At 44.4% G+C, this 26,696-nt stretch overlaps 1 protein-coding gene across 7 annotated transcripts in view; it reads left to right on the top strand.

Annotated features, from left to right (window-relative positions):
• Sipa1l1 (signal induced proliferation associated 1 like 1) overlaps window positions 1-26,696 on the top strand; it is a 287,298-nt gene that overhangs the window by 184,386 nt on the left and 76,216 nt on the right. For all 7 annotated transcript variants that reach the window (XM_057782143.1, XM_057782147.1, XM_057782150.1 and 4 more), the window contains 3 exons: window positions 5,004-5,134; window positions 9,186-9,374; window positions 19,939-20,113. In XM_057782143.1, coding sequence (XP_057638126.1) covers window positions 5,004-5,134; window positions 9,186-9,374; window positions 19,939-20,113 — 495 coding nt within the window. The remainder of the gene's footprint in view (window positions 1-5,003; window positions 5,135-9,185; window positions 9,375-19,938; window positions 20,114-26,696) is intronic.

Below are 26,696 nucleotides of genomic sequence, written 5' to 3'. Positions count from 1 at the left end.
ACCTTTTTTATCTCTAAGAATGTCAGATACTCAATATAATTGTGAATGTACTGGCCATATATACATGGAATGTCCCAGAAATGATAGGATTCATGAGTGTTCTTGTTAGATTCCATGCTCCATAAGAAAACTTTGGGGGTTCCAAGCATGTCTCTGTAGTTGGTGTGTCTGCTGCTGAGTTTGGCTCCCACAAACCAGGCAAAGGTCAGTGAGCATGGTGGCCCACGTGTAATCCACAGAGGTGCAATCAGGATCCCCAGAGCAAACTGATGAGCTATCCAGCCAAGTGGCCAGCTCTCAGAAGACATGGTTTCAATATGTAAGATGGTGTGCCATCTTGGAAGATACCCAGCATAATCAACATAGTCCTCTACACACATGAACACATGTACCCACAAATGTGAGCATGCCTCCACACATGTACACCACACATAAACCAAAACAAAACAAAACTTGAGGATAAGCATTTGTCAGAATATTCATTATGAGTAGTGAAGATTGGGAGGAATCAGATTATGGAATGATACTAATATGTCTCCTGTCAACACAAAAAATCTTTGCAAATCATGAATAAAGCAGAGCATGTGCTCTAAGTAGACTGCACGCCCTGTGCCCACCAAACCGTGCTTAACTATTTGCTGTTTATAAAATTTTAGGAATACCTGGGAACATAGTGTAGTTATAATTGCTGATTCTGGGGCTGCAGTTTAGTGCTTGTGACTGCCCAGAGTTCCCAGTTGCCATGCCTCTGAAAGTATGATGACGGTGTCTTGGGCTTTTGCATGTCACTGTGCTGATTTGACTGTCATGCCCGGGTTACGTCATCTAGCAGCACGCCCACTCAGGCCTGCAGCTCCCCATCCTGGCTTTCCTTCCTCTCACTTTCCTCACCCTGAACCCCTGTCTAGTGTCATCCTGCTTTCTTCCCCTCTCATTTTTCCACCCCAGAAGAAAGGCAGAGCCAACTAGGCATCTGCCTGGATAAGCTCCCTGTCTGTTCTTGCCAAGAATGGAGGTGGATGGCTGAAGAGGGAAGAAAGCAGGATGGTGATGGCGCACACCTTTACTCCTAGCACTAGGGAGGCAGAGGCAGGCGGATCTCTGGGAGTTTGAGCCTGACCTGGTCTACAGAGTGAATTCGAGGCAGGCTTCAAAGCTCCACAGAGGAGCAGAGGCTGGGATGCTGAGAGAAAGATGCTGAAATGGATGGACAGAGCCAGGCATGGTCAGAGACTAGACTGACCATGTAGAATCTGACACATTTGTCTTGAGATCAAAATCTAAAATCCAATTTACAATGGCTTGGCAAATTATACTCGTCTCCGGATAATACATCACATCAGGAATTTTAAGTTGAGTGAACTTGTGTTGTGTGCGTGAGGGGTTTACTCCCGTTCCTGTAACTCTATAGGCAAAAAGGGGTTGTGTACCAACATGGCTTTTATTGCACAATTCTTACACAGCATGAGATTTTTTGAATATTCACAGTCTGATCCTGATAGAATGGGTTATCACAATGAACCAGACCATAACTTCTGTTTATACCTGTGGGACTCACATAGATGGAGACTGTCCAAGACACCGCTGTAGAAATAATAGCTAGAATTCCTTGTTCATTTTTTAAAATGATGTGTCTGTACAAAGAAGTATATAAGTTCAGAAAGATCTGTCTGGCCTTCTCAGACGAGAGGTGGGTGTGTCTGAAGATAGAGCCTGAGGAAGCTGTTTGAAGTTAGCTGACAATTATCCCATTACCCCGGCCCAGTTCAGAAATAGATGGGGAAAGCATGCACAGATATAGGTCCAGGTTTTGATGGTGACACCAAAAAAGAATATATTTTTCATTTCAGTCTTTAGTTTTTAACGATAGCTTATTTTATATAGAATTCGGTATTTTTAAAATAATACTTGTATCTCCCAATTAATACTAAAGTGATTGTTTAGATTTGTGCCTTTTGTTTTATAATGACTTCTACACCTTTGTCTTTGAGATACATGAAATATTTATTTTCACTAATCTGTGGGGAATTCTTAATACTTTCAAAGTACTAGTTTTACTATGTAAATCCTTCCAGTACACTCCAGTTTTTGGATTTTCTTTTAGAAGACGCCTCAGGGCACTCTAGGTGAGACTGAGTTAGAGCATGCAGACAAATGAAGCATGGTTGTAGGAGTTGGACAGCTGAAGACGTTTAAATGGCCCTCATATGTGAGAGGAAAGGTCTTGTTCTAGAATTGCTCCAACCAAGTGAGGGATCATAAAGACCTTTTAGGAAGCCATGAAAAATATCCAAGGCCTCTGAGAACCCGTGAGTGAATTTAAAGCTTCATTGTGATTGGCCAGAATTGCATTTCAAAAGGAGTGTCTGACTGCACTGTGGGCTTGGAGGAAATGAGGCAGAGATGAGTATAGAGAGCGTGGGAGAGACAGTAGACAGTGAGAGATTCTTGGGGGATTGCATTCAAGGTGTGTGCCTGGTCTCACCTGGCGTCTGGGTGAATGCGGTGGTTGTTGGAACTGGGGCAGCTAGGAGTGCTGCCTAGTTCCCATGGGAAGGTTCACATAGAACTAGCAGTTGAAAACCTCAGAATGGATGGGTTAGTCAAGAATAAGAGATAGAATCAAGCAAAAACAGCCGCAGTGGTTGAAGAGTAATCAGAAGGTGATAATCGGAGTAAGAGTGTTCTAGAAAAAGACCATCTGCACTAGATGTTCAGAGTTTGAACAAAGTAAAGAACAAAAGCCCTGGTTGTTCTCCCACTGAGGCAGCCATGTAGTGGAAGTGAGCTCAGGGACCTAACGTGAAGGCTTGCACAGAAGTTTCCCATGGGAAAAAGAGGAAAGGACTGTTTACTGCGAAGGGTGAGTAGAGAGAGACGGGGGAAGAGCAGCTGGAGAGGAGTCAGTGAGAGATGAGCAGGCAGTGACCAGTCCTAGATGTGTTCCTGGAAGTGCAGAGTGAGCGGAGGCCAGGATGGAGGGGATGAAGCTGGAGTCTGGCTGAAGGTCCCTCTGTGTGCATCAAGGTGGCCTCTGAAACCCTTTGCTTTCCCGGTTTCATGTTGACAGCACTAGTGCTTGCTAAGGTTAGCCCTGCGGAAGCCGAGAGCTGACCAGGGAAGGCTAAGGAAGGAGCTTCAAGGCAGAGGGCAGTGATGACGAAATGGAGTGCTGTGTCTCTGTGAATTTTCCAGCAGCTGGAGCAGCAGTCCCACCCACCTGAGACACATGAAATGTGTATGAACTGGAGTCTTTGAACTTAGAAGGAAGCGCAGTGTGAGGCCCACAGGCCCCTTTTCAGATCCGCTATTGTTGTGCACTGCAGGATTGAAGTCTCCTCAGGGTTTCTGAGCTGTCCCCTCAGTAAATGGTCTCGATGCTGTCTTGTTTTCCTCTAAGTTCTTGTCGACTTTTTTATACTATTTCTGTCTCCCACTCCCTGTTTCTCTCCTTGTCGTCAGTTGTCCTATCACATTGCTGTCTGCATGCCCTGCACCCTGGACTTTGTCAACACCGGGAATTATGTCACCTCTCTGAATAGAGCTGTGGCTGGAAGACCAGACAACCAAGCTTGTTAGAATTGTGTGCAAAGTAAGAGTAAATAATCTGTGAGTGTGGTTCTCGTGTGCTGTGCTTTGAGGGTGTACGTGAGTGTTTGAATTTGTGGCGTTTATTGGGTTGTTTCTCGGTTGTCCATGTATGAAATGCCTGTTGCCTGTATTTTCATTGTGTTTTCTTACTTTGAATTTCCATGGATTATAATATTTTCAGAGCCTACAGTGTTTGTGATTATATCTTTTTAATTGTTCATTAGTATTTATTTGCAAAATATTTTTACAAGCATTTTCTAAATTTTAAAACCATATGATTAGATATGCTAAATTATTTCTTATTATTCTCATGGATTTTCAAATGTGTATGTATTTTGTATGGGAATAACATGTTTTAAATATGCATTTTGTATGCCAACAATGTACCATGTAATGATTTAATTATTTATTCATGTCATGTGTAGATGACATAGAACAATAAAAAGCAAACATTTTGGGAGTTTGGAAACTAAGTAACATGCTCTGCTCGTCACATACTTTTGTGTTGTATGGGTTTCCTCATCTGTAAACATTTCATGTTCATATCAACAGTTTTAACTTTTGAGGTATATGTCCATGTGCCAGTAAGTATCAATTCGTTATTTTCTATAAGTCTTTTCAGTGCTAAGGATTGGATCTAGGCCCTCACGTACACTAGGCAAGCACTCCGTCACTGATCCCAGCTAACTCAATTTTGACTCCCACCTGCCTTCTTGTTAGATGGAAACTTTCCCAAACTCTACCTCACCTCCGCCAAGGCCATGCTAATGCTTGGGACCTTGTATAGTTGAGAGCATCGAGAGTCATACGAGTCACCAGGGCACACTAGTTGGCTAGGAGATGCCTGTTTTCCCAGTCCACTGTGCTCTGTAGGTTATGTGGCCATAGTTTATCTCATTTCATGGGAATTGTTGATAAGGCCACGAACCCTGGGTCTAGCCTCCTACTGGGCACAGGGAAGTCTGTTCCTCTGAGCTCCTCTACCTGGCATACGCTTCCTGGGAGCATGGGGCTCAAGTGGCTCCTCTTTCCAGTGCAGGGATGTCACTTTAACCCAGGAGAAACCCCTCTCCTCAAACTCTATTGTATGTCTCAGTGATAAAGCCCTAACACCAGGTACATGTAAACTGTAGCCTACTCAGATGGCGCGACATGGGGAGAAAGCACACAAGGAACTTAGAATAGTGAGTGCGGAATAGTAAGAACCCAGCAGGCCTTCTCTACACCGTCTCCTCTAGAACAAGCCCTAGGTAGCCTTAGTATTTCTTGCTCAGTGAAAGATGATAGAATGTATTAAACATACTTCTGTCTTACTCATAATTCCTGGGAAGTGATATTGAACACAAACAGAATATGAGGGTTTCCAGTGTTAGATAAATGTTCTAATATCATTTTATCTTGTTTTACCTAAGAACACTGGAACTATTTTGGGGCTGATGAGAATCTTGGTCCAGTGGCTGTGAGCATTCGAAGGGAAAAACAAGAAGAAATGAAAGAAAATGGATCACCATACAACTACCGGATCATTTTTAGAACTAGTGAGGTAAGTTGCAAGTGAGTAAGGTTTGGGACTTAATCTATAGGGGTAGTGGAGCAGAAATGGGAGCCGGGATTAAATTCAATAGGATAAGGTCACCATGTTCTTAGAACATAGAAGACTGAGGGCTGGAGACATAGTTGAGCTAATAAAGTGCTTGCTAGGACCTGAGTTTGGTCCCCAGCAACCAGATATCATAGGCCAGGTAAGGTGACATGTACCGGAAAGGCGTAGAAGTCAGTAGATCCCTGGAGTCTTCTAGCTAGACAGCCTAGCTTTCTTACCAAGTTCCTGAGCGTCACTGTCATTAAAAATGAAAGTAGACAACATCTGAGGAATGGCACCTGAGATGGCCTCTGCTCTCTGCACAGGAGTGCCTGTGCACACTCCTGCAGAAGAAAGGCCTGTTCTGGTGGTGGTGGTGCCTGGGAGCAGGGTTGCCTACGTCTGGCTTTTCAGTCTAGCCAGCGGTGAGTATGGTGAAGGAATGGGAGTTTCCATGTGGAGAAAGACAGACAGGTCCAGAGGAAAGTGAAACCCTGAAAAACACAGATTGGGGGCATCTGAAAAGCCCTCGGCACCTCGAGGAACCAGAGTCTCACAGCTGAGAATCCCCTAAGACTTCAGCCTTCCTCACCACTGACAGGCAGACATTTACTGAGCCAGGAAGAAAGGAAAGGCTCCTTCCTGCTTCTGTCCCTTCCGCATATTCTCTGTGGCCCAGAACATGTATTGTCAGAGGCAGAGAGTGATCTGTTTATGAGTGAAACAGACTTTCTGAGGTCTTTAGATACTTTTCATGACTTTATTTATTGTGTGCATGTGTGTGTCAGGTGAAGTTTAGAGGATAGCTGCAGGCCTTGCCTTGACCCTGTTCTCCCACCATGTGTGTTCTGGAGACGGACCTTCCTTGTAAGCCTTGACGACACATCCCTCCTCCAGTGCACCTCCTGCTCGACCTGCCAGAACTCTTAGGAGGCTGCATATGTGGGCTTTCGTTTTTAGATAAAGTTCAAGTTTTTAAGAAAGAGAAAATAAAATAGCCTATGAAGCATTTAAACCAGAAATCCGTGTGGACACATTGGGGGCTCTGAGGTTCTTTTTGCCTTTTTCTTTCCAAGTATGTATGTAATTTATTCCAGCCATCAGTGTGGTCCCCCAGCTCCTAATTCACTTTAGGATTGTTCTTAGGTATCAATGCCTAATACCCCTGAGGTATCAAGAAAATAATGGTTTTGAGATTGGTTTAAATAGAGTGCTTGGCTTCGTTTCCTTCATTGAATACGGGAAAGTTTCAGGGGTTGACTTCACTTCCTGATTGTTTCCGAGCTTAAACTCTGGGGAAATTAAAAATAGGGGTTTAAAGGGAAGGCTGTGTATCTAATATGTTGTTTGTAGTGGCCAGGGAGGAGTGAAGAGCCCACCTGTATTCATGGGTTTCCTGTGACAGAGCTGATGGCTCAAAGTGAGCCCTTTTCTGTCTTCCCAGATCTGTTAGACTTCTCAGTCACCCAGTTCTTATTTCCAAGTGGTTTGTCTGTTGCTGTCTTTCTCAGCTCTCCAGTAAGCACGTATCCATGTGTGGCACCCCCGCCCACTAAAACATATACACACGATTCCGGTTGAAGCTCTATTCTAGCTTTCCAGCCTTTTTTTTGTGGTATTCTTGCCTTTACCATGATCTAGCCTCCTACATGTAAAGCTGAGGTGGATTCTTTTCTGTAGGCCGTTTCTTCTCAGGCCCTGCACTGATGCCCCTGAACTTCCTGTCCAGTGGTAACTGCTGTCCTGAGCAGTACAGGGGTCCCTGCCTGAACCCTTCTGGTTCCCGCCTCTCCCTTCTCCTCTTTCTCCCATGCTGTAACTGTCTAGGCTCTGTCCCCTCCTACTAGGCTCCGGTCACAGGCCTGGCCCTCTTCCTGCAGGGCTCAGCCAGTGAGTCCTTTCTCTTGGCCTTTCACTGAAAATTTCAAGTGACATGCTGTCCAGAAAGACATCACGCTTGTTGTTTAGGGTCAAATTAATATGCTTCAGTCCCTGGCCATTTTATAATTGTTTGTTTGGAACAGAAATTCTGACATCACACTGAATCCTTTCTTCTCATTCCTGCCTCCAGTTTAGTCTGTCAGCAACCTTTGCAATCTTGTCTCCAAATACTGTGTATCCGGAATTCAACCACTCCCATCCCCAAGGCTCAGGCCTAGTTCCACATCCTTTCACCCAGTGGGGAATCTCTGTGAAATGCTGTCTAGAACTCTGCACTCTTCCTTCGGCATCCTTCAGCTCTCTGTGCCCTTCTGTAGAGCCCAAGTACTTGCTGGCCTGGAGCCAGTATACCCGAGTTCTCCCTGAACCCCTCCTGCAGCTAACTCCCTTGGCACTGTCTTCTGAGTGGGGCTTCCCCGCTGGACTTGGAAGGCTTCCGTGCTTTGCTCCTCAAGTGTTCGCAGGGCCTCCCGCATTCTCCCTCTAACTTGTGCTCATGAGCCACAGGGTCCTCTGACGTTCATCAAACTGAATTTTCTGCTCTCTCACATTTAATATCTGACCCCGTGCCTTTTTATTAAGACTCAAAACAGCCTTGCATAGTGCACCTAGTTATTTTGTTTGTTTTCTGTTTCTCCCACCGGAATGTAAGCCTCATGAGGATGAGACTTTCATTGTTCGTTACTGTGCTATGGAAGCAGCCCCCTTGCAGGGCGAGGGGTGGAGTGCAGCTTCACATTCTGGAATTCTGTCTTGTATTTTACTTAATTTCTCCAATTGTGCACGTCATTTCTTCAGGATACCTGGTGAGATTGCACAGTGGAGCCAGGGGGCACAAAGCTCTTTACTAGCTGCAGTGCCTTCTGTCCTTTGCCCCCAGCTCCACTGCCCAGCTTTGATGTCTCAGGTTCAGCTCAGCTGACCTCCTTTCCCACTCAAACCCTGACTTTCCCTCCCTCCCTCCCTTTCTCCCTCCCTCCCTTTCTCCCTCCCTCCCTTTCTCCCTCCCTCCCTCCCTCCTTTTCTTTTCCTAAACCAATGTCTAATGTCACCTGAAGTTTTTTTTCTAGTGGCCTGAGCCGCTGTCATTTCTTTTCTGCCTTTAGATTGTCTGTTTTCTTCAGTGAATAGCCTTCCCTAAATTGTTTGTGTGTGTGTGTATTTCTCATGCCCCTTCCTGTTAAATGCCACACACCCCCAAACATGTACTCTGTTCTTTGTCAGCTGTCACCTAACTCCCTATTTAATGGAAATCTGTTTTATTTCTTAGATCATTGAACTTTGGTTAAATTCACAAGCAGTTTTGCCACGTGGAACTTTGCTCGAGACTACTGTAGGCTTTATGCCTGGGTTTATGTTTCTCTAATAAATCCCTATTAATAAAGGGTGCCATTGCTTGAGGTTATGTTTGATAATAGCTAGAGGTCATTTCTCTTGCCGTGGACTATATAATCACTGCTGGTATAAGATTTTCTCAGTCACATGTTGGGAAATGTAAAGCGTTATCCCCCCTCCTACCTGTGTCATTTAAGAAGTGCACCATACGAGCTGGGCGGTGGTGGCGCACGCTTTTAATCCCAGCACTCAGGAGGCAAAGACAGGCAGATCTCTGTGAATTCGAGGCCAGCCTGGTCTACAAGAGCTAGTTCCAGGACAGGCTCCAAAGCCACAGAGAAATCCTGTTTTGAAAAACAAAAGAAGTACACCATACACATTTGAGAATTCTTGCGTGTCTCTGGGTGGCCTCCCCCGTCTTGTAGTGTGTTCCCTGGTACTGTGCAGTAACGCAGAGACCTTGTTCTTAGTGGTCCCTGTGAGGACAGGCTACCTTTGCCACTTATGTGAACAACTCAGTGCTATAATAAATATATCATGAGTTCTTTGACCTTGTGCGGAGTTTCTTAGAAGTGTTGACCTCATTTTTCATGCATCGGGTATTCTGTATTGCTTCTCTCTCTCCTCCACTTCACTGACTGCCCGGTCAGAACTGCTGTCCAGGCCTCCAGAGCCCACGTCTATTCAGTACCTCATGCTGTACTGACACCTCACCATAGTCTTCTCTCTCTTGTAGCTCATGACGCTGAGAGGGTCTGTCCTGGAGGATGCTGTTCCCTCCACAGCCAAGCACTCTACGGCCAGAGGGCTGCCTCTGAAAGAGGTGCTGGAGCATGTGATTCCAGAGCTCAACGTGCAGTGCCTGCGCCTGGCCTTCAACACACCCAAAGTCACGGAGCAGCTCATGAAGCTGGACGAGCAAGGGGTAGGTGTGGCACTGAGGAAGCCCATCCTTGCTGCTTGGGTTCCCTACTAGGTTTCCAGAACAGTCCGTGGTGTTTCTTCTTAGGTGGGGAGAGCTGTGCCGTTTAGTATAAAGGATACTCGTTGCAATTGCTCATCTGGCCGCTTCTCTTCTGGTTTCTCTGTGTCGAAGCTGGTAGATAGAGGGCTTTAGCCATGTTCAGCTCTTTCCATGGTCACCCGCACATGTGATGGGTTTCTGAGTATGTAGGGGAAAAGTCATGGCAGTATGAACAGTAATGGAAGCTCTAATAATATTACATTACTGATAATTAGAATGATAATGGTAAGCACCACTGAATGTGCTCAACAGGTTCTGTCATGTGTGTTTCAAGTATGTTATCCCATTTTACCTTCCAACCTCAAGAGAATAGTTCTGTTACCATCCCTGACCATCCCCATTGTAGAGATAGGGAACATGAGGCACAGAGAGATTATGCAATAAATTCAGTTTTACACTTTTTATAAGTTAGGGAACCAGGATTCAAACACAGTCATCTGCTCCAAGCTTTAACTATACCGTTCCTAAAAGCTTAGAGTTTAGAATGTCTGCTATTCATAGTACTGTCTTTTTTTGTTTGGTTTTTCGAGACAGGGTTTCTCTGTGGCTTTGGAGCCTGTCCTGGAACTAGCTCTGTAGACCAGGCTGGTCTCGAACTCACAGAGATCTGCCTGTCTTTGCCTCCTGAGTGCTGGGATTAAAAGCGTGTGCCACCACTGCCCAGCTTCATAGTATTGTAAAAGATGCATTTTATCCTGGAGTTTTAAGTGTAGAAATTTGAAATGCTAACGACTGCTGCCTCCATTCTCTGCCCCCAGTCGTGATGTCCTTTGGTCAGGCCTTGGTGATTAGATGATCTGTGTAGAGGCTACAGACAGGAGGCGCTGTTGCCATCCTGACAGTGCAGGCCACGTTCTGCTTGGAGTCATTTGAACACGCAGCTAATCTTCTAACTTCTTTTAGCATTTTAGCCTCATTCTGCCCTAGAAGTGGGTAAAAGTAGCTTGAACGTTGCATGTAAATTTTGACCAAGTATTGAATAGCATTTTGTGAACAAGTGTTTTTCTACATTTTCTTAATCAAAATTTCTGATTTTATTAAACTGAAATTGAACACCCAATTCAAGGTACTTTAAGTCTTTTCCCTCTATTCAGTGAGCATATAAAATGAACCAGAAGCTGATGTAGCTTTTTGACTCTCCTTTTTCTCTCCCGCTCCGCACAGTGCATGGTAGCTATGTCCCTTCAGGTGTCCAACTTCGTAGTGTGTAACTTTGGAGTACATTAAATGCGTTAGAAGGTGGCTGCTGCATGAGCTAGAGTACTCTGAGCACTGTCTCCCAGCACATATCCTGGACTTTAATAAAGGAGGAGGAACTGGGATGGCTGGGTTCAGTTATTTCAAATTACTGCACTTACCCAGGAGGCAGAAGCCCACTCAGGCATTGATAACATAGTCATGTACTTAACCTTCTCAGTCTCTGCACGACAGATTACTTCATATAAAGAAGGTGTTTTATTAGCATTTCCCCTGTTTTAAACATATTAAATTTAAATTTCATGCTCCAGTTGTGGACCTTTATGGGACGTCTGGCACATTTTGTATCCTTTTAGTGACTGCAGTGTTGGGCCGCAGATGGTGATGAGCCTTTCATGGTCCCTCCAGCGTAGGAAACATAAATGGAATGCCATAATGAGTTCAACTCAGTTACATTTCGTTCACAGAATTGGCCATTATTATGTAATTATCACTTCCCTTTTCTTAGTTACTAAAATATTTCTTCCTTCATAAATTACTAATTATAATATATGGTAATTGTTTTCTTTAGTTAAGCATTATAATAGGACCATCCGTGGATCTCCCTGATTTTATTCTGAAAAAGGTGTCTTAAATATGCTATCCCATAAAATAAGATTTTAATGTCAGGCAGCCATTTTAGTCAGGCAGAAGAATCTAGCAATTAAAGCATGGTATTCTGTGTGGTGAGCAGCCCCATGTCTTACTTAACTGTTCTTCTTTTGCTTCCGTCCTGTTTGTCCCCATGCACAGCTTTCAGGGCTGGGGTCCAGAAAGGAAGGAGGGAGAGAGGGAGGGAGGGAGGGAGGGAGGGAGGGAGGGAGGGAGGGAGGGAGGGAGGGAGAGCGGGCGGGCAAGTGCAGTGCACAGCACTCATATCGTTACCAAGCACTTCTGTTTTCCATCTGTCATTTTAATTTAGGCTTTTTGTATGTCCTTGTATTAAATTCTCAGTGTGATACCAGGAAACTGGACTCACTAAAAGAATCTTTTAAATCGCATTGTATTATCTTTTCTGCCCATATTAAACTGTTAATATAAATATGCCTGGAAAAAGAGGCATATAAGTGAACAAATTCATTCACTATATTGTTGTATTTTGCCTTTCAAATCCTTTGTGCTTGATTCTCTCTTTGCATATACATAAAGCAAAAATGGATCTTGGTTTTGCAAGGTGTATAACAATTGCTGCACAAGCATCTAATGGCTTGCTTGTCATTTGACTGGCAGAGTCATGCGTGCAGGAGTGGAGGGAGGCATTTTGGCTCCTGAAGAGACTCATTTGAGACATAAATATATGCTCTTTTAATGAGTTTCTTCCCATTCCCCTTGCAATCTTTTGGGTGTTTTCGCTTTTTCTGAATAGCCATTTTAATTCTATTGTTATACAAAATGAGGAACTATAATTCAATTGGCAGGGTTTCTTGCCTACTGTTTATTGGGGTTCAGAAAATTTGTTCCAACTTTGGATTTAGTTCTCCTGCCTTATTGTCAGGTTTTTGTTACCCAACCGAAAGCATCTGTAGGGTAGAAGCAGACTGCATAGGTGTGTATTGCACTATTACCACGTCCTGATCTTTCATCCTCACAGTGTTCCTGAGCAGTTTGCTTCAGTCAGTGGCCTGTTTTATGTTCAAGGCAACTGAGGCCCCAGCAACTGGGGGCATTTTTTGCCGTCTTACCCCTGTCTGAGGCTGAGCACTAGCTATAGTTCTGCATAATACTGCCTTTTTAAGAATTGCAAGTTTCACTTTACTTTTTCTTGGCTTGAATTACTTTTGTTCTTAAAGGAAATTATGCAGTGCTAGGAATTTCAGTAACTATTCCATGAACTCTTAAATTACGTCGGAGTCTTTTCTCCACTAGTCATTGAAAGCTGCCTATCCTATCTATTTTTTTTTTTTTTTGCACAGGAAATGAGAGATTGTGTCATGAGCAGTTGGCAGGAGTTGAGGAATGTATAACACTCAGTACAACACTCAGCACTTGAAAAGGAGTCAGAGAACCTTAGCTGTTATTGATGGTTATAATGATCACTCGTTTGTCACCTTTTCATGCATTATCTCCTTTAATCTTTGCGAACCTCCTATAAGAGCACACCTATTAAAAATGAAATATTGCACTTCCACAGGGGAGCACACCTGATGCACCCCACATTCCAGTTCTTGACGATTGATAAGGATTGTTGAAAATAGATGGGCTAGTACACAGCCCATACCCGTGAAGATGCAAGGTCACACACTACTATAACAGAGGTCAGGCGGCCAGGCTGTGATGGCGCATGTCTTTAATCACAGTACTCAGGAGACAGAGGCGGGTGGATCCTGTGTGAGTACGAGGCCACCCTGTTCTAAAAGGGCTCGTTCCAGGACAGGCTCCAAAGGTACAGAGAAGCGCTGTCTCGAAAACAAAAACAAAGAAAATAGACGTTGGGCTTAATAATACCTTCAAACAAAGAGATGTGGATGCAGATTGGCTGACAGAATCAGGATGAGGTGCCTCCCCAAGGGGGGAAGAAGCTTGCATCAGGCCTGAACAAAGTAGAGGCTTAAGGTGTTAATAGACCAGCAAACAGGTTCACTGAGCAGGAACGCGAAACACACGCAGGAGGGCAGTAAAGATAGAAAACTTTGGTTGAGCGGTGACTGATCCAGGTACTTGTGTGAACTCATTTACATGAGTTATCCAGATACACAGATGTCCCAGCCCACCTACTTGTCCCATTGTCCTTCTCCTGAGTGGGGAGGTGCCTGTAAAGAGGAATCCAAGTCTTACTGCTGGAGGCTCCCGTATCCAGTGTGAAGTAAACCTAAAGAACATAGACTAGGGCTGGCTTACCAGTATCGGAGCCGCGACTCCAGCTTCCACTAGGACATGCCAAGTCACACACACTCAGTGCTGACTGTGCCTAACGAGCACGCATTTAACAGGTGTTCATTAGAAATGCGCAAAACGAAAATGTGTTGTTGGTCAGTTTTGAAAACAATTGCTTTTCAGGTTGTAGAAGTTAAAGAGGAAGTGTGGTCACCTTACCGTATACCTGCAGCATGGCTGTCAGGGAAAGGGCAGGGCTTTTTCTGTGATGGATGGTACTGATCTTTGAATGGAACTCTACTGACTTTGCCTGTTCACCGCCACAGTTCATTATCTTATTGTGAGGCTAAATGAGTTGGACCAGCGACTGTCATCTTTATTCAGGTGGCCTATTTTGAAAAAATGACCCACAGGGGAAACATTCTATCTAAAACCAATTTTCTGTGAAGGACGCTTTGGCAGAACAGTGACATCCCCAGAATTGAAATCTCTTCGATTATGAGGGTACCTGGTGCATGTTTGATGTTCTTATGGTACCAGGTGACTCCTGCTGCATTCTCAGGGAGGATGTGCACTTACCAGTCATCAGAACAGTTTGTTCTTTGTAGCCCCATCCATGCTTGCCTGAATGCGGCTTGATTGGATGACAGGACGGGGGGACCCTGTGGGTAATGTCACTGATGGCAGCAGCATTGGGGAACCAATGCTATAGCAAGAAAGCAGTTTGTACTGACTGAGAGTGGCAAGAAAGAGCCACAGACAGTAAGGGCTCATTCAGTCTGAAGGGTGGCCGGTTGGGCACACAGTTCACCCTTCCTGCTTTTAAATTCGGGGTTGTCTTTGAAATTCAACTTTGAAGTGAAAAGTTAGGTATTCTCTCTCATATAATTGGCGTGGTATCTTCAAACAGCCCAGAAATCTAGATCATGTAACCACGCTTCCCTGAGAGTATCAGTTCTTCTCTGTTGCTCATGATGGTAGCACGTTCATGGATTCCTGGATTGTGTTTTCTTACCCAAATACTGCCAGTATACACGTGGGGGTTTACTTCCCTGTTCCCTTGGACACTTCCTGCTTTCTCAGTATGTTTCATCGACCTTTCCATGCATGCAAAGGTCTAGTCATTTTCACTCTGCTTCATACTCTATTGTGTTGCTCTGCCACTAATAAGTTAATCATGTGTTTCTCTGTTGATGAGCCTTGGAGTTGATTTCAGTCTTTTATGGAATATGCTTTAATGAAGACTTTTTCCTGTGTAACTAAAATTCATCTCAATGTCAAGTTAGATATATTTATTACCAGCTTAATACCATCAGATCTATCTTTTTATTTTTGGAAAAAATTTGCACAGTATATCTTAGAATAACTTTAGATTATGTGTGTGGAATATTTTGTTTGCATTATGCCAAAGATAAAAATAGATTAGCACATAATCTACAAGTTCACATCATTTTGAAAGTATCTGTCAGAACAACAACAAAACAACCAGATTTTCCTACCCAGTATATCTTTCCCTCCCTCCCTTTCTTTTGCACTGGATTTTTGTTTGTATTCCCAATGAGGACAAAATTCCAAACCAATGTTTTACAACTTTCCGGTACTGATATTTTCCCAGTCTCTACCATTCTTGTTGGGAGACAATAGAGATTCACCTTCAGGAAGAAGTCGAGAGAGTTATGTTTATGGAGACTAAACCAAAGTGAACAATGTCTGTGAATCTCTCCCAGCAGGCAAAGGAACTCCTTGTAGACCCCCTCCACCTGCCCAACTAACCAGGGAACTCAACGGAAGAATATTTTAAAAACAAATTCTTGCTCCTGAAAAGATGGAAGAATGCCTCCCACTCTTTCTGCTCACACAGCCAATAATCGTGGATGTAATATGTAATGAAAGCAGAAGAGGCTTAGGAGGTAGACTGGCTGTGTGTCTTGGGGTCTGTGGAACGCACAGTGATGAAGGTCCTGGCTTTTCTTTCTGGCTCCCAGTTTGGAATGGGAAGAAACCAAACACTTTAGAGTCCTAATATGCATAGACTAAACTCTTCAAAGATTTTATAAATTAAAAGACTAAGAAGATGTATGAATAGCCTCTCTGCACTTGGGGGCCCTGCTAGATGGAACAGTTGGGGAGCTGGAGTCACATCTCTGTGGATCCTGTTTCCCACAGTGTGGCACTAGACACTGGATACTTAGGCGGTCTCTTTAAGGCTTACGTGCATTTTTTGAAGCCACAAGGAGGACGAGAATGATGCTGTCCTGCCTGTCCAGCCACAGTAGTATCACTTGGAGGTCTAGTGAGCTGCTGGGACTTCCCTGTCCATCAGTGGTTCTCCTCCTCCTCAGAGAGAGAACCTGTCTGCCATCCACAGTCTTAGGTGGATAAAGTACCTGATTTCACCCCATAGTTCTCCCTGCATTCGCTGTAAACCCTGAGTGCTGGCAGGGTTTTTGGTGACACTGATGTGATGTGGCCATTGGCTCTCAGGAAGCTGACAGGAAGGCTGGAGTCTGTAGAGACCCCATGCTTTAAGAGCTGTGGCAGCGAAAGATCTCTTAATATGTCACACCTCATAAGCATCTCGATTGACATTTAATTCTAAAGGTTTGTAAATCATGATTGTCCTTGTGGGGATGGCCACCCCAATGTTCCTCTGACCTTGCTGGGAAGATGGGTGAAACACAAGACTTTCTAAGATTTGCCCAAGAGCTGCCTTACTGAAATGTAGTCGGCTGGTCCTGAGCCCTGGCTAGATCTGCCCTCCTCCCAGGAATGCAGGAATTTGAGAGTCCGGTCACTTCACCATAGTGCCTAGAAACAAACCTTTTCGGAATGCAGTGGCCTTTTTGGATTTTGGAATATTTCAGTGGACTACTGATTGAGTATCCGTATATTAAAATTCAAGAACGCTCACATTGTGTGTTTCTCGATTCTTTGTGAAAGGAACCAGTTTGGTACTGTTGATTTCAATCAGTACCAAACAGATTGAAAATGTCTCCACTTTGCTGAGATTCAGCTTTGTCCTGCTGGACTGACTACTGACAATTGTTATAGACATGAACACCTATTGCTGGTCTTGGTGGTGCACACCTTTAATCGCAGCACTCAGGAGGCATTGACAGTGGACCTCTGTGAGTTTGAGGTGAGACTGCACTACAGAGTGAGTTCCAGGCTAGCATTAAGTAGTAGCCCTGTCTCAAAATACAAACAAACAAGAAAAAGCAAAAAACAAAAAAAACAATAAACATTTGCTGTGTGACCAGACAGCACAGGATCAGGGCCCCAGAGGAGCAACTTGTCTGAGACACAGAACTGTATTCTATTATTGAAAAGCCCAGACATGCTCACCAACAAAATTAACACTGCATAGACTCACCAGGTCATTGTTGTTGTTCTGCATTTTATGTTTAAATATTATATATTCCCATTCATAGCCCACACAGATACATTTTTGTTTCTCGGAGAAGACAAAGATCCATTTCCTTGAACTCCTAGCAATCCCGTGGTGCTTGCAGCACTGACAGATACTGACACAGGTGTCACTGGCACCTGTCCCTTCTCTGGGCGTGTTTGTGTTACACTTCCCTAACTCCTGCACAGTGCCACAAATACCAATTTGAGGAGTCTCAAGTTCAGAGAATGCTACCTATGTTGGATTTAATTGGAACAGAAATCAAGTTTATAGTCATATTGTCAGTTTAGGAGAGCAAGCAGGTGGCATCTGGCACAGTGTTAAACGGAAGAAAATGTGACAATCTAGCAGATCTCCTAGTCCTCTTCTAAAGCTCTTCCTTTCAAACCAGCGAAACCAGAAACCCCTGGTTGTCTCTCTGTGGGTGGGACTTACCATAGTATCCGCTAAGTGAGTATAAAACACATTGTATCCTCTCCTGGAGTCTGGCTGGCTGCTACCTTCAGATTGCTTGTTTAGCTCATTCCACAGTGGACTCTTTTTAACCCAACAAGTGAATCCTGTTGAATTTCACAGTGGAACCATAGGCCTGGAAGAAGTTCCTTAAAATCACCTACAAACCCAGAATGATAAAATGTTTCCCACAAAGCAGGGTGACTTTTGTTTTGTATTTGTGGCCTGTGCAGGCTGATCTTGGAGGCACAGCCAGACAGTGGCACTCAAAGCTCCATCCTGTCTCCAGATCACTATCTCTCATGCCTCTCCCTGCAGGGAGGAGCCTGGTGCTCAGACCCAGACCTGGGGCTGACTGTGCTAAGGACTGCCTTTGTAATGGACAGAGCCTGTCTTCTCTAGTCTTTCTCAAAGATCTAATAGGACACTCAGCTTGGTTCTAAACCAGGCTGCAACCTCTCCCTGTGAGGGTCTGTCCTGACCTTAGCCACATTCTGACAGTTGAACCAGCCAGCTGAGCTGAGATAGGGCTTGAAATAATGATTTTACATCGATATTTTGTTTGCTTTCCTCCCCCCTAAGTGTGATATACAAAACAAACAAGCCAACCAAATGTCTGCCTGTTCCAGTTAAAGTGAGGCAAGGGTACTGCCACTTTACATGCTCTTTTCCCACAGTCCGGCACTGGTTTATCTACTTGACAGACTCGTGCCTGGGGCTTTACTTTGTCCCCATAAGTGGAGGGACAGGTAAGCAGAGTGGCTTCTGTGCAGTTGAACTCATGTCTGGGGCTGTTGAACTCTCTTGTCACCTAAGCAAGAAAAAAGGAAAACAAACCAAGCAAAGGATTTCTTTCTGAACCATGAGATTTAGGACGTTGATAAAAGCCCAAGGCCTCAAATGGCAGGGCTGAATGTGCTTTCAGAATTCAGAAAATTTAAAATTTTAGAAGGTTAATAAAATATATGCACAACATGCTAATATTTCCAGTGTGATATGGGATAGCACCCCACAGTCAAACACATGAATATTTATGCAGGGGATATATGAATATTCATGCAAAGAAGAATAAATTAAAAGTTAGACTGTCAATCCTTTATCAGTTTTTGCTGCCAAGTATGTTTGCTTAAATTGATTTATTTTTCAACTTGAAAATTACAAATAAATGGCTTTGGACCCATGTGTTGAATGACAGATACAGAATAAAACAAGACTGTTAGGCAGGCTTAGCACCGGGAGGTAGAGGGCTGGTCTCTTGCAAGATCAAGGCCAGCCTGGTTTACATATGGAGTTCAGGCCAGCTGGGGCTTCACATAGACCCTGCCTCAAAAAAAAAAAAAAAAAAAAAAAAAAAAAAAAAAAAAAAAAGACAGGGGGAGACTACCTACATCACAAATTACTGTTCCTGTCCTATGAGTGAGTTCAAGCTGGTAAGCTGTTCTGGGAATCAGATGATAAATTCGCGTTCCATATTGTATGTGGTGTTTGACAGATAGCAAATCAGTCAGTACATGCTGATTACTAAAACTTCACCTTCCCGGGCTGGGAGCCGTACCGACACTGAGCTCTGCTTAGGAGGCAGAAGTAAGAGAGCTGTTTGAGCTCAGGAATATGGCACCAGCTTTTATGCATGCTAGGCTGGAATCCAGTCAGTGCTAGGCAAACAGATAGCAAGCACCAGCTGACAGCCTCGGCCCTCCGGCCCCTTTCTCTGATAACGTCTCAGATGGGTGCTGCAGCTCCCGTGGACGCGGTGTGAGAGCTCCGGCCACACTAGAACTCCGCGTCCACAGTTTGAAGTGCAAACTTGCCTTTTGTTGAGAGTTGTTTGTAAGGTGACAGAACTTTTCAGTGATGAAAAGGTGTCTTGATCATTGTTATTTCATAGTTCAGTCTTGGGACTGCTTCGCCATAAGTGCACTGTGGAAGGTATTTGCCCCCAGCCGATCTGCTATTAAGAAGTCCCTCCAGAATCCCTCTCAGGCTCTTGCCTTGGAGCACAGTTTGGAAGGGAAGTTTCTCTAGCTGTGTGCTGGTAACACTGGACTCTACCCAAGTACACATTAGGGTCACAAATGGTGCTGCTGCAGGTTTTCTTAAATTCTAAGTTTATTAATGGGCCTTTTAGTTTAAAACAATTTATTTCAAAGTACGTTTTGATAAATAGACCTCTGCTTTTAAATGTGTAAAGGCCTCAGATTTGTACAGGGAAAGATCATTGATTAATTGGCTGTTTTAATCAGGCTATTCATCAACCTTTCATAGTTTGTAAATCATGAAAGAAATTTCCTGAAACCCCCTCCATCTGCTCTGATGCTGTGCCATGACATGCAGCAAGTTCAGTCCAGTTCACTTCTTTGTCTTTTTTTTTTTAAAGCTCAGGAGGTTTACGGTTTGTCCCACTGTATTTTTGGATCTGAGACAGAAGAATTAAAAGGGCTTCCTGGGAAGGATGCTAGCTCCTTGCTGGGCCTGTGCCCTGCAGGACTTGTCAGTGCGGGAGGGTAGAGTATGCTGGTCGCTGCTGTGTCACCGTATCGCCTGTCTCCACAGCTGAACTATCAGCAGAAAGTGGGCATCATGTACTGCAAAGCCGGCCAGAGCACCGAGGAAGAGATGTACAACAACGAGTCTGCGGGCCCAGCCTTTGAGGAGTTCCTTCAGCTTCTGGGAGAACGAGTTCGGCTCAAAGGATTTGAGAAGTATCGTGCGCAGCTTGACACCAAAAGTAAGAAATACTTACCTTCCTGCCATGCTTGATTACCCTTGCCACGCTGACATGCATCTGCTAAATCATGTAGAAAACAGCACTGCCGCTTCCTGCAGAAAGCTGCTGGTGAAGCGGGGGAAACGGGCTGGGCGTTGGAGCGCTAGAACTGTCAGAGACCATCACCCAAATGGCTGGGAGGGGACTGTGATGCATTGCTGTCCTCAGAGCTGTGAGTGGATGGGGCATGAACACAGCTCGTGCACAATGGCACCAGAGTGGAACCGCAGAGATTTCACCGCCCATCACTGAATGTTAGGGGATTTAAAGATTCAGAACCCTAATCTGATTGTAAGACCTGGACTTCTTTACCTTTATTGGTTCGTTATAATAATCATGTACTCTTCTACACAGCCAACCTTCACATGACTTTCTTGTTTACTTTTATATTCTTTTAGTACTATGTGTACATGGGTTTGGACATGGTATATGTGTACGTGTGTGTGTGTGTGTGTGTGTGTGTGTGTGTGTGTGTGCAGCACATGCCACAATTGCCTGTGGGGGTCAGAGGACAAACTTTGTGGCGTCTGTTCTCTCTTTCTCTCTCTTTTAGTCAGCATCTCATTATGTATCTTTGGCTGACCTGGAACTCACAAATACCTTTCTGCTTCCTCAGTGCTGGTATCACTACACCCAACATCCTTCTACCTTTATGTGAATTTGAACTCAAGTCACCAGGCTTGTAAGGCAAGCATCTTCAGCCTCTGGGCCATCTTGCTTTCCCCATCTGTATTTTTTTAATGTCTAGGAGTTCTTTGTTTTTGTTGCATACAGTGCATGCACATATGTGTGTGCGTGTAGACGCCATTGATCAACCTTGGTGTATGCACATATGTGTGTGCCTGTAGATGCCACTGATCAACTGTGGTATATGCACATATGTGTGTGCATGTAGACGCCATTGATCAACCTTGGTGTATGCACATATGTGTGTGCCTGTAGATGCCACTGATCAACTGTGGTATATGCACATATGTGTGTGCGTGTAGACACCACTGGTCAACCTTGGTGTATGCACATATGTGTGTGCATGTAGACACCATTGGTCAACTGTGGTGTATGCATATATGTGTGTGCATGTAGATGCCACTGGTCAACCGTGGATGTTGTTCCTCAGGAGGCATCCATCCTGTGTTTTAAGACAGGATCTGTCATTGACTTGAAGTTCACCACGTAAACTAGACTGGCTGGGCAATGAACCAGGAATTTGCCTGTCTCCACCCCTCAGTGCTCAATCACAGGCTTGCTCTACCATAGTCAGCTTTATTACTATGGGTTCTGAGGATGTAAACTCCAGTCATCATGCTTGCATAGCAAGAACTTTATCAATGAACCATTTCTCCAGCCTCCATTTATCTTAAAACCTTTTAGATGTTACTATGCCGCTTTCTTGCTATATCCCTTTGTACTTTTCTTGTATTTACCACCACTTCCTGTCTCCTTTTCCTTGCCCTTCCTCATTCTCTTCCTTTACCCGATAGTGTCCCCTCTGCTTTGGGGATCCCTACGAAGATAGGCGTGTTAGTTTGATTAGTTGGGCATATCTACCCCCATTCCTCACAGCCTACAGGATGGGATTGTCTATCCCCATTCCCCACAGCCTAAAGGATGGTGTTTTCTACCCCGCTTCCCCACAGCTTACAGGACAGTGTTGTCTACCCCCTTCCCCACAGCTTACAGGACAGTGTTGTCTACCCCCTTCCCCACAGCTTACAGGACAGTGTTGTCTACCCCCTTCCCCACAGCTTACAGGACGGTGTTGTCTACCCCCCTTCCCCACAGCCTACAGGACGGTGTTGTCTACCCCCCTTCCCCACAGCCTACAGGACGGTGTTGTCTACCCCCCTTCCCACAGCCTACAGGATAGTGTTGTCTACCCCCGTTTCCCACAGCCTACAGGAGGGTAGTTAAGCTCTCAAATGTTGGTTTGGGTGACAGTATGTTGACTTCTGCTGTACCTCTGTATGGAGACATATTGAAATTTTATCTTACAAACTGTCCTTAGACACCTGTGGCCTGCTTTTCTTTGAGAGGGTCTTGGATTAGTACTTCTGTTTTGTAGTCTATAGCAATCTTTCCGGTTTTCTATACAGGAAATTAAATAAGGCATTGACTCATGAAAACAGAAAAGCATTCATAAACTCCGCTGCAGGGAGGATTTCCTGTTGCCATAGTTTTACTGTTGCCAGCTTGGAAACGACGTGCAAGAGAATATGAAAAGCCATAAATAGCCTAGCCTCTTAATATTATGTTAATGTTCGCTCCTACTTACAGCTGTTAGATACCCTTCAGCTGTGTTTGTCCAGATATTCTGCTAGCCCCCTCCCAGGGTTCATGCATGCTGTAGTTTGTCCAGCTCTGCGGGTCGTCACCACAGAGAACCGCTGAAGTCACTTCTCTGCTTCTGTAAATGAGTGCTCAGACTGGAGCACTTCATGGTGTGGGATGTGATAACAGCATCCCTGATGTGACAGGGACACACTGTGGTGGCTGATAAAACTGTCAGAGCACTGAAGTGAGCACTTGGTGTGTATTTGCCCCACATCCTAACCAGCTAGAGGAAGGTGGGCCTGGATTGGCAAACTGCCTCTGAAGGCAGTTTATGTAATACATTCACAGAAGTGTTCCTTCTTGCTGCAGAGGGTCCAGAAAGGGTTATCTCTCCCCTTTTACAGAGTATGCCTTCGTCTATTTTTCTTTGCTGTGTCAAAATACCCAAAGCTAGGTGATTTGTAAAGCAAATGGCTTGGCTTAGTTCTGGAGTTGTGAGGCCATGGTGCTGGTGTTTGCTGTGTTCCCATGAAAGCCTCACAGATTTGAGGGCACAGGGGAGGAGCTCACACCAAGGCAGGGAACCAGGCAGATGGGAGGCGGTGGTCTCCATCCTGTCATAACAGCTCACTCCTAAGGACTTGCTCACAGTGACCTAACAACCTGCTGGGTCTGCCTTTAAAAGGCCCCACAGCCTCTTACTGCTGCTGTATTGGGGAATGGCCACATTCAAACCACACCCAGGCCATAGCAGAGCTCCATATTTCCTAAAGAAAATGAGGGTCAGCAAGTGTTTCATCCAGAAGTCCCAACACAGACAGTGTGCGGAATTAGCCCTTGTATCACAGGTTACCAGGGCGAAAATTAGAATCCGCAGGCCTCATGTTTAAGCCCATATTAAGTAGTAATAAGCCCCAAATAGACAGTCAGCCTCTGCACACTCGAGCAGCCCCTTGCCAGCTATCATAAACCTGGAGACAGGATGCCACTCTGCGCACGCCTATGCTCTCGGCCATCTTTTCCTGTGATGTCATGAAACTCTTTGATTATAATTCTTTGAAGGAAAACAAAGTGCCATGGTAGCACGTATCTATAATCCTGGAGCTCAGAGGCAGAGGCAGGAAGATCAGAAATTCAGTGTTGTCCTTGGCTACACAGGGAGTTTGAAGCAGCCTGGTTGTGTAAGATCCTGTCCCAAAAATACTTAAAGATTCTTTCCTGCAGCAGAGCGCAGGCAGTGTTTACCAAATTAAAATATTTTGTGTTATTTTTGTGTTATTTTTCTGTGTGTTTGGCCTCCCAGGTTTCCAGTTACACACAGGTTGTGTGTGTCACAAGTGTACCAAAGCTATCGAGTCTCTGGTTTTGTTTGCTCAGTGTTTTCCACACCGTTGTGCTTCTGTTTTGATAATTCCCATTAGCACATATTCAGACTCCTTTTTCTTTTCCTCCTTGTCTTTATAGTATCTTAATTCACATTAATTTGATCCAGTAACACTTCCAATAAAGCATGGTAATTACCAGGACCAAAAGTTGCATTTGATAATTTTGTTTTGTGTCTTCCATTCTCTGTGCCTCATTAGGTTCCTCTTGGCCTTTACATCCTAGAATGTTTTGTGACAGTTAAAGTCTTCAATTTTTATCTTACGGGTTTCCTCCCGTTGCTAGATTTTTTCTAGTTTGAGTTACACCTCGCTACTTCACCTGACTGGTTATATATGAGGTGCTGCATTTTGTGACTATGGTCACCGAGTGTCTAGATTTTAATTGTCCTTGAAGTGCTGGGATTTGTGTTGACATTAGTGAACTCCCCAAAGGATTCGCTTGGTTTTCCTAAGTCTTGGTTAAGCTTGGTGACTGCTGTGACATCCTGAGGTATGTGTCGTGACCTGACTACCATCCTGTTGAACAGGGTGTCTCCAATGTGCCTGTTTGGAATTCGCTTGTCTTCCAACTCTGAACTGTGACCACTGTTTGGTGTATAATTAGCTGATAGCTCTTGCCCTAATTATTTTCTTTGTTTGGTTTTCAGGAAATAACCCTGTACATATGCAATGTGTTTCCCAGCTCAATACTCAAGGGTTCAGGCTCTGAGATTTCCTCCTCTTGGTTACTCTACAAGTATCAATCTCCTTAGACTTTCTGAACTCCACCTTATAGCAGCTTTCCCCCCAGAGACCTCTCCTGTGCCACTGTCCCGAAACTGGGGACATTATAGAGCACACCTGACTTCCTTGTTACCACCTCCCACCTCCAGGGACTCCTAGCCATCTAATGCTGTCTTCTGTTGAATGTTCGAAACCAGTTGGTTTGCATATTTTACCAAATTTTCTAATTTATAGTGAGAATTGTGACTGAGGAAATAAAGCTCTAGATTCATTCTCTCTCTCTCTCTCTCTCTCTCATTCATTCATTCATTCATTCATTCATTCTGTCTGTCTGTCTGTCTGTCTTGTCTGTCTATGCATGCCATTTTAGTTAAGCCCCACAAGCTGCTAGCTAAATTGGTTTTGGATTCATTTACATGCAATGGCTGGATAGCTAATAGACATTAGGAAAATATGCCAGTTCTGGTGGTATGGTTGGTTAATAAAGTGTTCAGTGAAGGCATGACCGTGAACCCAGGGCTTGGCCTTCAGTCTCCGACTTTCCCTCCCTAGTGCCCTTGAACTCTGCACACCCATGCTGTCTGGTGAGACAATTCTACTCATCATGTGCTAACTGGGTTGAGATTTTATTTTGCTGTGAACCAAGAGAATCAGGAGAGGAAAGCCTGGGAAAACAGTTGAGCCATTTCTTCTCTTTCGTACTCATCTCTACAAAGTCACCTTTTCATCCCAGAATTAGAGAATTACAGTAAACAAGTGGGTCTCAGATGGCTATGACGTTGGCTGGAAGAGGTCTCTGAAGAAGTGTTTAGCAGTGAATCTTTTGGCCTTCTTTTTGTTCCCTGATTTGGTTGGCAAAGACTCTGGGTAATTCCACACACACTAAAGAGAAAAACTCCTCACCACACTACTTACTTACTCACTTTAAGCTGTGGTTATGGGCAGTGATTTGGGAAGTTATTTCCTGAATGAGGCTTGGTTGTCAAGTCAGTACACGGGGGATCTGAGCCCCTTTGTGAAGCATTCCTCAGACCCTGCCCTCACTAATGTACCGCAGGGCGTTTCAACTGTGTCTAAAGGGCAGCCGAGATGGTTCAGGCGAGATTTACTCAGGCTTTATAAAGAAAATAGAACCTTGGGGGCTGGAGAGATGGAGAAGTGGTTAAGAGGACATGCTCCTCTTCCTGAAGATCCAGGTTCAGCTCCCAGGACCCACATGGCAGCTCACAACCTTCAAAACTGCAGTTCCAGGAGATCCTGTGCCCTTTTGCATTTCAGGGGCACCAGATATATATGTTGTGTACTCACATACATGCAGGCAAAACCGCCATAATAAAATAATAAATCTTTAGAAAATAAAAAATCCTTTATTAGGAATGAGTGTCAATGGGTGTTGCAAAGAGAGGGCCCCTTGTTTGTCCTGGCTGCCCAGCTAGCTTACACCGAAAATATCCACACAGAAACTGTATTAATTAAAACACTGCTTGGCCATTAGCTCTAACTTCTTATTAGCTAACTCTTACATATGAGTTTAACCCATCTCTATTAATCTGTATATCACCACGAGGCAGTGACTTACTGGGAAGATTCTAACCAGTGTCCGTCTGAGGCAGAGGATCCATGGCTTCTCTGACTCTGCCCTTCTTCCTCCCAGCATTCAGTTCTGTTTTCTCCACCTACCTAAGTTCCACCCTATCAACTAGACCACGGCAGTTTCTTTATTCATTAACCAATGAAAGCAACACACAAACAGAAGGGCCTCCTACGCCAAATGGGGAAAGGTATAAGGCACATAGAGCCATTCAGAGTTCTAGACACTGAGTGAAAACTACACAGAGAAGAAGGTGCTGTTTAAGGAAACTACACTTTGAACTCTTAACTGAACAAAAATTAAATTTAATATTTTGGATGCGTGTATGTGCGTGTGAGAAAGAGACAGGGACAGAGAGACGTGGACACACATGCAAAAGTGTGTGTCATTTCTCCCTTCACCTTGTTCAGGCAAGATCACTGTCGTCGGTTCTGCTGTGCTGTGCACTGTAGGTGGTCTCCTATCTCCACTTCCCACCTTGCCTGGGATTACGGATGTGTGCTCTTGCATCTGGCTTTTTTATGTGGGTCCTAAGAATTGAACTGGGGTTGTCAGGTAGATGTGTAAAGTATTT

The sequence above is a fragment of the Chionomys nivalis genome, chromosome 10, assembly GCF_950005125.1.
Source record: "Chionomys nivalis chromosome 10, mChiNiv1.1, whole genome shotgun sequence".
Taxonomy (NCBI): Eukaryota; Metazoa; Chordata; class Mammalia; order Rodentia; family Cricetidae; genus Chionomys; species Chionomys nivalis.
The sequence above is the reverse complement of the archived record's forward strand: the minus strand, read 5'-3'. Positions and strand labels throughout refer to the sequence as shown.